The 18,053-nt window shown below is 25.6% G+C and overlaps 2 protein-coding genes across 2 annotated transcripts; one reads left to right on the top strand and one right to left on the bottom strand.

Annotated features, from left to right (window-relative positions):
• The first annotated feature begins 1,003 nt into the window (after window positions 1-1,003).
• On the top strand, window positions 1,004-5,752 carry LOC122501432 (spermidine/spermine N(1)-acetyltransferase-like protein 1). Its single transcript, XM_043610881.1, has 10 exons — window positions 1,004-1,132; window positions 1,328-1,418; window positions 1,531-1,582; window positions 1,845-2,050; window positions 2,449-2,621; window positions 3,348-3,388; window positions 4,586-4,662; window positions 4,797-4,848; window positions 5,137-5,342; window positions 5,465-5,752. Exons 2-10 carry the CDS (start codon window positions 1,347-1,349, stop codon window positions 5,636-5,638), a joined length of 1,053 nt encoding a protein of 350 aa, XP_043466816.1. The 5' UTR covers window positions 1,004-1,132; window positions 1,328-1,346; the 3' UTR covers window positions 5,639-5,752.
• A 536-nt stretch (window positions 5,753-6,288) lies between these two features.
• Window positions 6,289-16,925, bottom strand: LOC122501501. Its single transcript, XM_043611019.1, has 8 exons — window positions 16,405-16,925; window positions 15,229-15,271; window positions 13,640-13,764; window positions 10,424-13,558; window positions 8,257-8,411; window positions 7,721-7,925; window positions 7,503-7,625; window positions 6,289-6,564 (listed from the first exon to the last, which is right to left on the bottom strand). Coding segments are annotated over exons 1-8 (3,906 nt in total). The 5' UTR covers window positions 16,407-16,925; the 3' UTR covers window positions 6,289-6,446.
• Window positions 16,926-18,053: the final 1,128 nt, after the last annotated feature.

Here is an 18,053-nt window from a genome sequence, read left to right as displayed (position 1 = left end):
AAATAATTGAATTCTTTTGAAAAATTTTATTAAAATAGTATAGATATTAAAAATATTTGAATTTCAACGAAGAATTTCGTTATTTGTCGCAATAATTGAATTATTGCGACAAAGATTTTCCAAAAAACTTTCGAAAATGATTGATTTATTTTATTGTTTTGAAGAATTTCAAAAAAAGTTTTGAAAATAATTACATTTTTCGAGGAATTCATTAAAAATTTTATTTTAAATATTATCGAAATCCTCTGATGAATTTTATTATTTATAAAAATAATTAAAATCTTCCAACGAATTTTATGGTATTCTTTAAAAATATTGAATTCCTGGAAAAATTTTTATTATATATTTAAAAATAATTGAATATTTGCGAAGGATTTTATAAACAAATTTGTAAATAATTGAATTTTTTGAACTGTTTTATGAAAATTGAAAAGAATAATTCAATATTGTTTCGAATAATCTAATTAAAATTATATGTAAAAAATAATTAAATTCTTATTCTTTAAATTAATAAATTCTTACGATGAATTTTATTATTTATATTAAAATAGTTTATTTCTTACAAACAAATTTATCAAGATTTTTGAAAATAATAAATATCTTTCAAAGAATTTTCCTCTAAGATTGTATTTCAAATAATTGAATTCTTATATGAAAATTTTATTATTCATGATATTAATTGAATTTTTGAGAAGAATTTTATCAAATTTTCTTTAAATAATTGAATTTTTGAAAATAATTGAATTGTTTCAAGGAATTTTATAAAAAAAATTTTGATTTGTCTCTAAGAAGAATTTTATTAAAATTGATGATAATAATTTTTTTATTTCAACTATTTAGCGGATTTGCAGTAGTGCAAATTTAAAAAAAAGGAAAAAAGTACCTTTTAGTTGCATAAATTTAAAAATAGTATCCAAATAGTAGCTAATCGTAAAAAAAAGTATAGTAAATAGTAGGTTTTAGTAGAGGAGTGCGAAGCCTGGCTAATAGTATGAGTCACCATCGTATATACAGAGATGATAAGTTCGAGGATCGCATTAAGCACACTCTTTAGTATATATTACAGGGCGTATGCTGTAGATTACATCAAGTGCATAAAGTATAAACAAAAACTAAGTTCTCCTTCTTTAGTGTAAGTTTTCATTAGAAAAATTAGTGATTTACTAAAAATGCTTTTATATATAACTTAGAGCAACTGAAATTGAATTTCTACATGAGGAATAAAAATTGCAAAATAAGATATTAAGATTTATATTTTACAAATTCTTTAAAATTAAACACTTCTATTTTAAATATAATAAAAATCTGATTATTACGTTTATTTAAGATTTTAGACGCAATTAAAAATGGCAGATGTAAATGCAATTGTTCGGCCGGCAGAAAGATCAGATTGCGAAGCAATAAAAGCTCTAATACAGGTGAATTAAAGTTTATTGTAAAACTTTTGGTTTTTTTTATCCATAACGCAATAGTAGACAATAGAAAAGAAAAATAGCAAATTTTATCTATTTTTATACTATTTTATTACAGGAATTAGCCAACTTTAATAAACTACCAGATGGCCCGAAAATGAGTTACCAAGGTGATATTTATGAATTATAATTACATAAACGTCTATTATAATGCTTTTAAAAATTTCGTTCCTTTTTTATAAAAAAAAAACAATTACACAGGCCGATAAAATTTGACTTAACTTTAGAACCAAAAATCAGACTATAATTTTCGACAAGTTTTTTTTAATTCGAATCTGACGTAAGAATAGAATTTACTGAGTTTGACAAATTTCACGATATTTAGTTGTTAAAAATATATCTTTATAACAATGTTTTACACATTTTCTGTAGATCTTGTAAGAGATGGATTTGATACCTCCCCACCTTTGTTTACAAGTTATGTGGCAACAGTTCAGGGAAAAGTAGTTGGTTATGCTTTATTTTTCTATATTTATTCAACATGGCAGGGAAAAGCCTTGTTTTTAGAGGATCTCTATGTATGTGAAGAATATAGAAAGAGGGGTATTGGAGGTTTGCTTTTTGACAATGTTGTGGAGGTAATTACAAATTTATTAACTTATAAATTGTCTCAATATATCAGATTTATAATCAGCGCTCCTAAAAGCCCCTATATATATATATCAATAAATTCTCAGCCACAGTAAATCCGCCATTTTTAATTTTGTAAATCTGACTTTAGATTCGTAATCCGGATTCAACTATAAAATATTAATGTGCGACTGCGACTGAGAAAGGAAAGTTTTTTGCCCAAAAATATCGATTTTGACGATTTCTTACACTTGAAGGTCCTAATAATGTAAATGCAATCAGTTTTGAAAAAAAAAATTTAAGCCACCTTTTCTCAGACGCAGTCATATATTATATTTCGTAACATTTTTTTCTATTTAAAGAATATAAAATTTAATGCCTATAAATGTTTTTTTTTTAATTGCAGTTTGCAGTAAAAAATGATTGTTGCAAGTTGGACTTTACCGTTTATAATTGGAATAATTCAGCTCAGAAATTTTATTTAGGAAAAGGAGCAGCTGATATTACAGTATCAAATAATTGGCATTGTTATAGAATGGAGAAGGAAGCGTTGCTAAATTTATGTAGTAAATTAAAAAAGTAAATTTTATATGTTGCACGTTGCATTGTTTAACATATTATTTCTATGTTCAACAGTATTATGTATACATTGCTTGCTTTGTATTCTTTTTTTTTTTTAATTTTTAAAGGCCTAAATAAAAGCTGAGACTTCAATGATTATTTCTAATAAAATCTCTTAATATTTCATGGATAAAGTTCTCTTCCACAGTACTAAAGTTTGTGCAAAAATCATCCCGTTTTGAAAACATTCGATTTTAAGTTTTGAGACACTTGAGGAATTTAGCCCCACATATATTAAATAAATAAAAAAATTAACGATTAAATTTTGTTTATTGTTCATCAATAGTAATTGAATATGTCTCAAAATTTGACTTTAAAATATGATTGATTTTTATCTACTAAAAAATTGTGTAACCTTCCGAAACTTCCAGTGAATTTCGATTAATTCTTTTCCCATGGAATTTTTTAATTCTTTTAAAGAAGTACATGATGCTTCCTTACTCGAAGCAAAAATTAAAAATTTAAGGCTTTCGAAATTTCGGCCAAATTTAAAGAATATTAAAAATCGATCTTCTCCTACAGTTTTTAATATTTTTTAACGAAAATTTTTTTCCATGCATATTTTACCATTCTAAACAACTTCTCGCATGGATTTGCAATAATATGCAATAGGTCAGAAGAAAAAAATTCTAACCTCTTCAAACATTAAAATAAAATATTTTTGACCATCTTATATGTTTTCAGGTTAAAAATGATGCAAGAAAAAAAATATCCTTACGGCAGGGGTTGACCAAAGTTTATTTATTTATATTTAAATTATACAAGGGTTTACAAAATTATTAACATTTTAAAAAATTAAAATTTAAAAAAAAGTTTTTTTATCATATTTATTTATAGTTTTCTCCCTAGTTTTCTGAATTCTATAAAGGAAATTGTTTTGGGGAAAACAATAAAGAAAATATTTTTGTTTACAAAATTTTAGCAAGTTTTTAAAATGACGAGTAATTTTTTAGCTGAGAATTTGGAGCATAAGCACCTTTTTTCTCAGAGTACATATTTCAAGAAAGATAAGTAATCTTATGAGTCACCATCCTGTATAGAGACGATAAGTTCAAGGGTCGCATTAAACACACTCTTTAGTATATTACTGTATATTACAGAGCGTATGCTGTAGTTTACAGCAAGTGCATAAACAAAAACTAAAATCTCTTTCTTTATAGTGTAAGTTTTCATTAAAAAAAAATTAGTGATTGTAAAAATAGAAGATTTTAGCAATAATTGAATAATTATTTCATCTATATTATCCTTATAATATAGAATTGTATATAAATGGGTATAATTTCATATAATTCTTTTGAATTATATATATAATCAAAACGCTATGTATAAATAATAATTTTTTTGTTACCCAGAGTGCAAATTCTTGACTACTACCTATATTAGAAAAAAATAATTTTAATAAGTAAAGAATTTCCCGAACACTTGCGATTTTTGGTGAATAATTTATTTTCATATTTAATTTTTTTTATACGAAACAGAAAACTTCTTTCAACCTTTAACATAAATTTATTTGTAAAATAATCAAACTTTTGGACAAATATGATTATTAAAATCCTAACCTTCAACATAATTTATCGGGTAGCCACGTACAAAGCGTGAAAATATTTTATATTTTAATTATTGAACTTGATAAACTAAAATCAAATTATGTCTTAAACAATGAAAATTGACTATGAAAATAGAAATAAATTGAAAAATCTATTTAATATTCACGTAGAAAAAAAATTATAAAATAATTTATAAAAAAATAATTTATAAAAAAATAATTTATAAAAATTATTTATAAAATTTATTAATAATATTATTAATAATATTTATTAATAATTATTTATAAAATTATTTATAAAAAAATAAATAAATTCTTTAAAAATTAAACACTTCTATTTTAAATATAATAAAATCTGATTATTGCGTTTATTTAGGAAAAATGGCAGATGTAAATGCAATTGTTCGGCCGGCAGAAAGATCAGATTGCGAAGCAATAAAAGCTCTAATACAGGTGAATTAAAGTTTATTGTAAAACTTTTGGTTTTTTTTTATATTCATAACGCGATAGTTGCAGCAATAGAATTAAGAAAAATAGCAATTTTTATCTATTTTTATACCTGAAAAAATAAAAAATTCAAATTACAGGAATTAGCCAACTTTGAAAAACAACCGGATGGCCCGAAAATCAGTTACCAAGGTGATATTTATGAATTATAATTACGTAAACGTCTATCATAATGCTTTTAAAAATTTCGTTCCTTTTTTATAAAAAAAAAACAATTACACAGGCCGATAAAATTTGACTTAACTTTAGAACCAAAAATCAGACTATAATTTTCGACAAGTTTTTTTTTAATTCGAATCTGCAATTTGTCAAACTCAGTAAATTCTATTCTTAAATAGAATTTACTGAGTTTGACAAATTTCACGATATTTAGTTGTTAAAAATATATCTTTATAACAATATTTTTCAAATTTTCTGTAGATCTTGTAAGAGATGGATTTGATACCTCCCCACCTTTGTTTACAAGTTATGTGGCAACAGTTCAGGAGAAAGTAGTTGGATATGCTATTTTTTATTATGTTTATTCAACCTGGAAGGGAAAAGCCTTATTTTTGGAGGATCTCTACGTATGTGAAGAATATAGAAACAAGGGTATTGGAGGTTTACTTTTCGACACTGTTGTGCAGGTAATTACAAAATTATTAACGTTCTTCCAGCGCGGTCACATATCTTCGTAACATTTTTTTAATTTTTTTCTTATTTAAAAACATAAAATTTAATACCTATACATGTTTTTTTTTATTCGCAGTTTGCAGTAAAAAACGATTGTTGCAAGTTGGACTTTTCCGTTTTAAGTTGGAATCCAGCTCAAAAATTTTATTCAAGAAAAGGAGCAGCTGATATCACAGTATCAAATGATTGGCATTGTTATAGAATGGAGAAGCAAGCATTGCTAAATTTATGTAGTAAATTAAAAAAGTAAATTTTATGTTGAACTTTGCATTGTTTAACATAATTATTATTACTATGTTCAACAGTATTCTGCATACATTGCTTGTTTTGTATTCTTTTTAATTAAAATATCTCCTAAAATAAATTTTATAAATGCCTTCTTTAATTTACGAACTTTTCCGTGACACGCTCCACTTTGATTATTTATTATACCTTAAAAGGAAAAAAATGGGACATGGTTTTTCTATAGATTTTTTCATAAGCTTTCGAATGGCACAGTTTATTTTCAAAAATTTTGTTATTTTGACACAAATTTTGAAAAAAATAAAAATATATTTGTGACGCTCTCCGAAGAAAGGTAGGTCTAAGAAGCAAAAAATTTTAGGTTATGTTTGTAACTTTTGGAATAAAAATATGAAAAATATACAAAGGGGATTTACTATTAATGTAAACCACTGATGTCTACGTCTTCTAACGAAATACTTGAAAAATTGTTTTTTTTTGCTAATTTTATATTCATGTGATAGGGAATTTGTTAAGAAACACATGACAAGAATTTTAAAAAAGTATTTTTATTCTTTAAAAAAATAAAATAGAATTTATTGTGTTTTGTAAAAAAAAAATGTTCGTATTATAATAAGTAAAAAATCATATCTTTAAACTCGTAGAACGAAAAGTAAATACTTGAAACATTACTTTATTTTACTGACACTCTATTAATTGTACAAAAAATATTACTTGTCTGAGTCGCATAAGGTACACTTATGTATAAATTTTTTACTAATTTAAAGTAATTGTTTTTTCATCTTTCTAATTTAGTTTACACTAATGTCGAATTTTTATTTTTCTTCAAATTCCTCTATTATTTCCACATAATCCTTTACATCATTAATAAATCTTCTTAAAAATTTGTGATCCTTTTTTACATTTACTATTAATTGCTTTACTACACTTTCACTGTAAAGATAAATTTTTATTAGAATATTAACAGTTTTGTATAATATAATATAATTATAATAATTAAAATAAATTACAATTCGTGCAAATTCTAATTAGCAGTGATAAAAATTCTAAATTTGTTAGATTGAAAATTTATTTGCTAATTCTTTATGCCATAATAATAATTTTTCTTGCTAAATAAATGAACTGATATTGAAGGTTTTACTTTTCGGTTAAGGGCATCCGGGAAAAATCGAGCCCAAAAAGTGTTTTCCCGCGTGTCGTCTCACTCCTAAATAATTAGAGATATTTAGTTCGGATTTATCATGATAATTAGGGGAATTCATGATGATAAAGAATATTCTCGAAATTTGCAAGTAATTTTTGAAATAAATATTGAAAAACGAAATTACAAAAGTTGGATTTTTGGCGAAAGTGAGAGGCAATATGGCGGCGAACACACAGACAAGTGGATCTATGTGTCAGTAGTCAAGGAGGTGGCGCCAATTCTCGGAAGTGGTCGCGAGTTGAACTGAGGGAAATGTATTAACCTCAAATTACTCCACTTTCAATCGTTAATAAAATAATTTCCTCGCAAAATTATTGCAAAAACGGAGAGGGCCGCTCCTCGGAGAGTCTTCCTCTATCACCCCTCCAAATATTAACCCGAAATACTTTATCCTCTCAAAATGAGACGTCTATACTGAACCGTTCAAAACCCTTTTTTCCGTATATTTCAACAATTTTTTTCAATAATTATTTATCAAAATTTCTCTAAATTCCGAGAGGACCGCTGGTCCCAGAGCATTTCTCTATATTTACCAAAAAATCCCGACTCAAAATATTCTTTTCTTTTTAAATGAGACGTCTATCACGAAACCAGTATTATTTCCCGGATGCCCTTAACAAACTGTAATATTTTCAATAATGTAATTTTTAAAAATATATTTACTCACTTTATATTACCCAGAAGGCAATCAACTTCAACATCATCTACATCGATTTCATCAAATGGTTTTATATTTAATGACACTTTTAATATTATTATCATTCTTTTAGTCCGTGTCAAAAATGATATTCTGCAAAATAAATATTTTCAATGAGTATTTATATTTATTGAAAAAATTAACATTTCTTATATCGAATGCAATGGCGATTTTTGAAACATATTTACCGTTTAACATTAACCTCCATTAAATGAAAATTTTTTAGTTTCTCTAATTCGGACATGAAATCCAGAGCCAACTTTACTTCCTTTGCAATTTCCTCTAACAATGGAATGACATCATTATACAGTTTATGTGACTCCAGTAAGACATCTGGACGTAATTTTTTTATTATTAAGTCATGAACCATTTGCAATAAATCATTCGATGTATCTACAAAAATAATGATTTTTAAATTTACAAAATATTTAGCACTACAAACACTGATTATTTTTGCATTTAATATAGAAGGGTGCTTTTCTCAGTGAAAAGTGAACTCCCTTTTTTCAATTAAATTCCTTTTTTTTTTAAAAATTGTTTTATTTTTTTTTTTTACTATTTTCATTGAAAAGCTAACATTTTTTCTAATAAATTATGTGAAGTTTGAAAATTGGATAACAATGAGCTTTCAAAAAAAAAAAAAATAAAAAAGAAGTTAATATTTTTAAGTTTCTAATACAAATAACGTAAAGTTTATGTAAATAGTAATTTTATAATAGTTTACCTGAAATTAAAGAATCGATTTGAATACTTCGGATATCTTGAAACGTATTATTGCTTGGTTGATTTAATTTGATAACAACCACAAAAGATTTTGAAATGTAATTAACAGTCAACATTTCTTTATTTAAAGATCGTAAATTCCATATACAATCATTCCTAAAACAAAGAAAAATTATAAATTTTTTGTCGAGTTTTTCGCTTAAAACACTATTCTCCTGAAATCTATACATGAAAAATAAAATAAATAATTATGTATCCTAATCAAATTTTCAGTTAGAATTCTTCAAAAATATAGGATTATATTTCAAAATAATTATTAAAAGGAAAAAAGTAAAAAGTCATAAAATTTATTTCAATAAAATTTGTCAAAATTTGCAGATGTTTCAATTTTTTAAAATTATTTACGAGAATTCAATTATCTTCAGAACATTCTAATTACATTTTTTCAAAAAACAAAATTTTGAGATGTTCTGACAAAATCATTATTTTATTATTACAAGAATATTGTTACTATAATTTCTTCAAAATTATTTGTATCATTTCAATTCAATTAACATTTTCTAGAAATCAATTCTTTTAATACAAAAATAAATAATATTGAATATTTCTTAAAATTTAATTTTTACGAAGAATTGTATTAACAACTTTTGAAAATATTTAATTTCTTTTAAGAAATTTAATTGAAATTTTAATGAAATTTATTACATTAAAGAATTTTATATCAATTTGTAAAAATAATTGAAAACTTTTTGAAGAATTTTATTAAAATTTTTAAAAATAATTAAATTCTTGACAAGAATTAAAATAATAATTTTTGAAAACAATTAAATTCATGAGAAGAATTTTATTAAAATTTTTGAAAATAATTGACTTCTTGAGAAGAATTTTTAAAAAAATTTTGACAATAATTTAATTTCTGCAAAGTATTTAATTACTTTTCAAAAGAATTGAATTCTTGTGATGAATTTTGATATTTATCAAAATAATTGAATTTTGGAAAAAAATTTTATTAAAATTCCTTAGAATAATTGATTTTATGGGAAGAATTTAAGCGATTTTTTTTTTATCAAGCTAATTGAATTCTTTTGCAAAATAACTTAAAAATTTTATTAAACAATTGATTTTCTGCGACGAATTAAATGCTATTTATGACAATATTTAAATTATTGCAACGAATTTTATTGTTTTATTGAATAATTGAATGTTTCTTAAAATCGAATTCTTTCCACAAGTTTTAAAAAAATTTTTAATAATAATTGCATTTTTTAAGAAATTTATTTAAAATTTCATTAAAAATATTTGAAATTCTGCGATGAAAATAATTGAATTCGTAAATGAAATTTTATTATTTATGAAAATAATTGAATCTTTTCGTAGAATTGTATCAAGAAGTTTTTTCTACAATTAAATCTGTTGATAAATTTTATGAAAATAATAAATATTGAAAATTATTGAATTGCAAAAAACTTTTAAAAGTAATTGAACTTTTGCAAAGATTTTTATAAATTTTTCTAAATAATTGAATTTTTGGCAAAAAATTTTGCTATTTGTAAAGATAATTGAATTCTTCACGAGATATTCGTGAAAAATTTTAAAAATAATTAGATTTCTTCGAAGAATTCTATTACTTTTGAAAATAATTGAATTCTTAGGATGAATATTGTAATTTATGAAAATAATTGCATTTTGTAAAGAATTTTATTAAAATTCCTAAAAATTATTGAATTTCTGTAAAGAATTTTGTTATTTATCAAGATAATTGCATTAAACTTTTGTAATAATTAAATAATATTAAAAAAACAACCAACTTCTAAACAGAATTCAGACTTGACTTCACCAAAATACTAATCTTACAAATTTTATAAATTTCATGAAAAATTTCATCGATCATAAATTTCAAGAATTCAATTTCAATTTGATCAAAGAAAAAAGTAGGGGAAATTTAGGGGAAATTTTCAAAATAGGGTATATTTAGGGGCCAAAATTAAAAAAAGGGGACTTTTAGGGAAATAGGGGACAGACTGTGAAGCCTGACTGCATATTTGGACTGATTACTTTTAAATGCTCGTTTCACTGCAAATTCAAATATTTTTGTAAAAATTAACGTATAAGAACTAAAAGGGACATTTGGATTTAAATAGATAATTAAAAAACAAATTTAAATTTACCTCTTGCTATAAGTCCTGATGTTTTCCATAAATGTATAGAAAGGTTCATCGAAATCGGAAGGATCAGTAATTCGAATAACATCATTACCACTTTCCTTAACTACATCTTGTACAGAATTTCCTTCGCCACTTTGAATACTTTTTGAATTTTCATTTCCAATTTGTGTATTTCTATGATATACATTTTTTTCTGGTATCCTTATTTTCTTCAATGTTTTAAACACTGACTCAATTTTCTGATTTATTGTATTCATTTTAACGGATACAGTCTCTGCTTTCGATATAAGTTCCCTTGCATCTTCCATTACTCGTACTAAACTTTCACATTGACTCCCACCTTCTGTACTCAGAACAAATGTTCTTCTGCAGTTGTTCATTTTTTGAATATTTCTCTCAAAACTTTGCGATTGATTGTCCTTACTATTATTGATAACAAATGTTCTTCTGCACTTTATCAATTCAATGATTTGCTCCGATCGTTTCGCATCATTTGTTGTAGTTTTCGGCACATTGTCGTCGGGTGCTTTTCTTTTTGTGTTCAATGCACTTTTCGATGGGTCCAATTCAACGTTACCCTGAACTTCTTGCCCGGAATTTTCAATTTGATTAGTCATATCGAAGTACATGAATGAAGGTGGTTCTTCGTGTTCTAATAATTCGTTTTCGATTCTTAATTCTTTTCGGTTACCATGAATCGGAATTGTTTTGTTTGAATTCTCCGGATTTGGTGAAATCGTCGGTTGGGTATTTTCACTTTCTGCTGTATCTTCTTTACGCTTTTCTGCTTCGGTTTCTGACGCATTTAAGATGGATTCGGAATTTAAGGCTGGGACACAAACTTGAGAAATACTTTTCGAAGCATCTTGAAATTCATTCTTTTTTCGCTTTTTCATTCTTTCGGTTTCTGATTCCCAGGAATCGGAATTTAAATCAGGAGAGCAAACTTGAGAACTTCTTTTTTTATCCTCCTGGCGCTTTTCAAGAGCTTCGGTTTCGGACGCATTTAAAAACGAATCGGAATCTAAAGCAGGAATAGAAATTTGAGAAATTCTTTCATCCTGACGCTTTTCAAGAGCTTCGATATCTGACGAATTTGAAAAAGAGTCGGAACTTACAACAAGAATGGAAACTTGAGAAATTCCTTTATCCTCTTTTTGTTGTTCGAGAATTTTGATTTCTGATGTATTTAAAAATGAATCGGAGATTACATCACGAACACAAACTTGAGAAATTGTTTTATCCTCTTTAAGCTTTTCTAGAATTTCGGTTTCTGATGCATTTAAAAAGGAATCGGAATTTACAGCAGGAACACAAACTTGAGAAACTCTCTCCTTGATATTGAATGTTTCTTCTTGAAAATTCCTAATTTCCTCATCATTAATTTGAAGAATATTCGAAGTCATATTCACTGTCATTGAATTATCGTGATGAAATATAGGTTCCGTTATTTCTGGATTTACATTATTTTCACTTTGTCGAAGCGTTTGTCCAAAATTCTGTTGACTACCATTTTTCAAAATAGATTCACTCCTTAAATTTAATGTACACTCGATTGGATTCAAATTCGATAATCTTCTTCGTTTGCTCGTTAGTAAACCCGTCTCCTCGATGGCGTCGAAACTATTTTCATTTTCTGAAAGTTGATTAGGATCAGTTGATTTTAACTTGCCGGGAGAATCGTTTATTGGTGCAGCGATAGTTTCCATAGAGTTGCTGTTATTTAGTTCCACTTGGGGTAAATTTGGAACATTCGGTTGTTTTGACGTTATCGGTAAACTCACATGAACTTGATAATTTTTTGGATTAGGTTCAGATACCGAAGGATTATTTTCATTTTTCTGCAGAATGACATTAGTGAATTCCATGGATTCGTTTTGAGAGCAAAGGGTTTTATTTGGAACTACCGATTGAAAATTTATCGAGCAATGGTCAATGGTTTTTGGAACAACTCCAGTGAATTCCATGGACACATTTTGAGACAAAGTTTTATTCTGCGGTCCATTTCCAGAAAAATGATGGCCATGAATTCTAGGAACCGCCTCAGTAAATTCCATGGACACATTTTGAGACAGAGTTTTATTAGCCACAATCGGTTGAACATTTCTGGAACAATGGGCAACGACGTTGGTAAATTCCATAGATTCGTTTTGAGAGAGAGTTTTACTTCCGGAATTATAATTGCCAAGACTTCTAGGAACCGCCTCAGTAAATTCCATGGACATATTTTGAGACAGAGTTTTATTCGGTGGTCCTTTCTCGGAATAAAGTTCCCCAAGACTTCTAGGCACCACGTTAGTAAATTCCATGGACAAATCTTGAGACAGAGTTTTATTCGGAGCCGTTTGTTGAACACTCTTTGAACAATTATCATCCTCGCCAGGCGCGAGCTTCAGCAAACGATTTTCTTCGACAATTGGCATGCAAGGAATTGCTGAAGTAATTTCCATGGACACATCTAAAAATCTCAATGGTTTTAAAGGAATCGCTGTTGTCATCTCCATCGACATGTCGTTTAAAAGCGTTTCGTTATTTCCATCAACCGCCAATGTCAGGTCCATACTACTCTCTTCACTGTCCGCCTGATTTACAAGAATACAATTCGGAACCGCTTCAGTGAATTCCATCGACAAATCTTGAATTTTATTCGATTCCTGAGAGTGAACGTAGATATTTTCTTTATCATTCTGTGAAACGCTTGGCAAAGCTTTCGTAAAGGTCATTGTTTCATTGTCGCAAATCGTTTCTTGAAAGACAATTTGCGAAGAACTAACATTTCTAATTTCTTGTTGCATTGCACTGGCGTTAGCGTTAATTAAATTATCCTTATTTGCTTGCATTGCACTTATCAAACTTATTATTGAAACTTCATTTTGGGATTTATCGTCTAACGAACTTTGAGAACACTTCGCAGTTGAATCGAAATTTACTTCACAGTGTTTTTCTTCAAATGTGCAAAAATTGACGACTTGATTCTCTTTATCTAATGATAGGACTGAAGACTGATGAATGGATTGTGATTCCGTGATTGTGACCTGATCTGTGCTAAAAGAACGAAGATGCCTCTGATTGCTTGAATCACTTTCCTCATAAGTATTGTCCCACCCTATTCCTTGATCGAAAGAGTCGCAAAATTCTCTTTTGAAAAAGAAAAGACAGAAATATTAAAATAGTTGCTTTACAATGAACGTGTAAACAAATTTTTGTTTTAATACGTACTTTACACGCTTCTTTTCTGCGAAACTGACGCGCCTTTTGATATTGTTTGTTGTCGTTTCTTCAGGAAGACTTGGTTTCTCGACAATTGACTGAAATGGTTGACGCTGTTTTGGGATTTTGAGAATCTAAAGAAAATTAAATATAAAAAACCGATGAAACAGTCGATATATTTACATTGCTATGAGAATCAATCAAATCAATAAATAACAAAAACCGATTTTATAAAAAGTGACAGTATTTTTAAAGCAAAATAATTGAAATATGATTATTTTTTAAAAATTGTGATAAAATTTAACGAAATTTACAATTGCAGGGTGTCTACTAATTTCGTTCAACAAAATTTCTGGTTTTTTCCGGCTTTGTCCTAATTTTTTCCGGTTCTTTTTTCTCATCAAATTTAAATTTCTTTGATTTCAAACATAAATAAATCTATAAATGGCTTCAAAAATTTTTATTCTAGTTTTTATGAATAATTAAATTCTTTTGACGAGTTTCTTTAAATTTTTTGAAAATAATACTGTTTTTTTTATTAATTTTAATTAAAAAATTAGAAAATAATTGAATTAAACAAAGAATTTTTTCAATTTTTAAAAATAATCTTGTCTGTTTATAATTATAATGGAAAATTTGATTAGTTCAATTTTATTAAAATGTATTGGTACCAATTGAATTTTTGTAAAGAATTTTACTATTTATATAAAAGTAATTGAATCCTTCCAAAAAATATTATTTACGAAAATAATTAAATGTTTGTGTAGAATTTTATTAAAATTTTTGAAAATAATTGAATTTTTGCGAAGAATTTTATTACTTTTGAAAATAATTGAATTGTTTTTTAGAATTTTTTGAAAATTTATGAAAATAATTGAATTCTTGTGAAGAATTTTTTTTTTAAATAATATTCAAAAGAATTTAATAAATCTGAAGAATTTTGCTATTTACGAAAATAATTGAATTCTTGAGAAGAATTTTTTTACAGTTTCTAGAAATAATTGAATTCTTTCGATGAATTTTAAGAAAATTTTTAAGAATAATTACATTTTTTGAGGAATTTGATTAAAATTGTATTAAAAATAATTGAAATTTTGGATAGAGTTTTACTATTTATGAAAATAATTTAATATATTGCGAAGAAATTTAAAAAAATAAAATTATAATTACGGTGACTAACTTCCCTTGATTATTTTCGAAAAATTTAAATAAAATTCTTTAAAAGAATTTAATTACTTTTAATAGAATGCAAAGAAATTTCAATTATTCGTTTATAAAAATTCAATTAACTTGAAACAATAAAATTGAAAAATTTCAAGAATCTTATTTTTCAGAATTTTCGAAAAAAATACTTTGCGAAAATTTAATTGAATAATAAAAAGCGATTTTTTTAAAACAAATTAAAATAATAAAACTTTTTTAAAAAATTAACTCATTTTAAAGTTTGAAGAAATTAACATTTTCTTGAAGGATAATTATCTATAAATAATTAAAAGTTAAAACTAAAAAATAATACATGTTTTCTTCTTTTTCTTTCGCTTCTGAAAACGTTGCGGACTTGAAACACATCAATATTGTAATTAAGTTTAAATTCTTACCGAAGATCGTCTGGATCCATTTTCAAGAGGTTTTATTGGGATCCTGTATAAACAAATAAAATGAATTAATACATTTTATGTAATTTTTAATAAAATTTTAGAAAATAATTGATTTTTTTATAAAATTATTGAATTTTTACAATTAATTTTACTATTTAGAAATATAATTTAAGTTTTTCAAAGAATTTCACTATTTATAAATATAATTGAATTGTTTCGAAAAATTTATTAAAATTTTAGAAAATAATTGAATTCTTTCGTGGAATTTTTTTTTAAATAATTGAATTTTTGCAAAGATTTTACTATTTAAAAAAATAATTGAATTGTTTCAAAGGATTTATTAAAGTTTTAGAAAATAATTGTATTTGTTAGTGAAATTTTATAAAAATTTTGTTTAAAAATAATTGAATTTTTGAAATTAATAAACAAGAATAATTAATTAGTATATTAGTTAATATTTGATTTTTTTTAATTTGAATCTCAGTTTAGTTAAAAATTCATATTTGAAAATAAAAAATTTTGTAATTTGTATAATAATAATTTATAACTTTTTGAAGGCGATTTGTTTTATTTGTCCACTTGCTGAATTTAAAAGCTTGGTTCTTAAAGTTTATGTAGACAGAGTTTCAATACTGTGCTAAAAAGAAATAAAAAAAATTTTCTTATTAAAAAGTTAAAGGTTCTAGAGAACAGATTTACTTATTGGAGAACTTATCACAAGATCAAATATTGCAAAGTTATTAATATATTTAAAAATCAAAAAATGCGATAAATTTAATTTCTTCGAATTTTTTTAATAATAAATTTTGTGTAATTATTAAAATATTATAATCAGCTTATAGAGTATTTAAAAGATTTAAAAACACTTCAATTGACCTAACCTATAAACTTTAATTTTTCGATGAAAAAAATAGAAAAAATAGTTATTTCGATCCTTCAAAGTAGGAGAAAAAAAGAATTGAAATTAGCATTATGAAATAATTTTGTTATTGAATAAAAGGAACAAACAAACGTACAGATAATGGAAATTCAAAACAATCAAAATTCGGTATATTGACATAAAGAATTTTGAATAAACAAAAATGTTAGAAATCTAAAGTTTTTCTTTGACAAGAAATCATTTTATAGAATACAAAACACTTTAAATAGTTAAAATTATTAAACTGAGTTACTTACATTGTTTTGTTTCCAAATTAGATTTTTTTTTTATAAATTTATAGTCGTAATACAAGAATTATATTATATTACATTGTCATTTTTTCCATTTTATGAGAATAACGTGCTTTCAGTTGCACGTATTTATTAGTCCCAAATCAGTCATTATAAATAAACTTTAAACCAAACTTTCATGCTTTCATGGCAATAGAATAACAGTGCATGTAGATACATACAAGAGATGGTATAATGTATCCCGCCAATTTACAGATCAATATTACGAGTGCAAATATCTTTCTTTTTTCACAAGCTTTTAAAAATAAATCCGGATTTTCACAATATACACATTTTAAAATACACTAATCAACTTGTAAACAATAGAAAAGGTTTTAACTGTCAGAAATTCAAATTCAACAACGACTCTCACAACCTGACAACCACAAAGAAATTAAAATATAGAGTTGGAGACGCCTTTACAAAAAGAAGGTCTTATGGTGTTTTCATAGCTCTGATTCCTGCCTCTTTGTGCATGCAGCCTGTGACGTCACGCTCACGAATTTCGGTAGAAATTTTTCAGAACGGAAGTAGAGCGACTTTGATTGTGTGAGTTGCCGTGTGAGTGTGCTTTTGATATAGTGTGTGTGTGTGTTTCCAATGTTTTGACATCTCAAGTGCTTTAATAATTTTAATTTAACTTTTGTGATATAAAACACAGACAAGGTGTTAATTTGTTTATATTGTGGAAAAAAAGAAGCAAAGGGTGTTTCTTTTCACATGAAAGTACATATTTAAACAGTAAATACATATTATTGAAGTGTATATTTTTAGGTTATATTTTGTTTCCTTTTTGCGTACAATATTTTACACACTTTTGCGTATTGTTAAACACATAATAGTGTAATGCTGAATAATTTTAGTTTCCTTACCAAATTAAAAAAATATTGTTTTGAATCAATTATTATTTAAAAATAAAAATATTATTTCAATAATATTTGAGTTTATATAATGTTTGAATACTAAAAGTTCTGTTACTATATTAATTAATCAGTTTTTAAATTAAAATAAGTGAATAATAAATTATTTAATTAAGAAAGTAATTGACGGTTAATTAATTATTAAATTTAAAAAATTTGCTAATCAGTTAAGTACTTTTCTATACAGCAAAACGTATATCAATCTCACTTTTATATTTAAAAATTTCCGCCATTTGTGTAAAAGTGGGCATCTAAAATGTGGCGTTTCCGGTCTTCTAATATTTTGCAGTTTTAGATATAGGGGAGACTGGGGCGAAAAGTTAAATTGTGAAAACAGTTAAAATTCATTATCTTTCGAACGGAAATAGTTAGAGCATTGCAATTTTAATAATAGAAGGGTGTTATCACCTTAAATAAATGTCCAGAGTTATGTGACATTCTGCTAATTTTTGTGGTGTCCATATTTAAATTTTTTTTCACCCTACTTTTGAAAATTTTTTCGTAAAAGAAAATATCAACTTTTAAGTATATTTTTTGCATTTATTCTCAATGCGATTTTTTTACTTCATTATTTGGGCCCCCTGAAGAGATAACTAAAGGTATTTGCTAAATATCTTTAGTCAGATTTTCTAAATTTGTTGTTAAAGCCAAAAACGCACCCTGGGGCGAAAAGTTAAATGTATTTTTACATGTTAT

This window comes from Leptopilina heterotoma, unplaced genomic scaffold (genome assembly GCF_015476425.1).
Source record: "Leptopilina heterotoma isolate Lh14 unplaced genomic scaffold, ASM1547642v1 Lhet_21, whole genome shotgun sequence".
Taxonomy (NCBI): domain Eukaryota; kingdom Metazoa; phylum Arthropoda; class Insecta; order Hymenoptera; family Figitidae; genus Leptopilina; species Leptopilina heterotoma.
The sequence above is the reverse complement of the archived record's forward strand: the minus strand, read 5'-3'. Positions and strand labels throughout refer to the sequence as shown.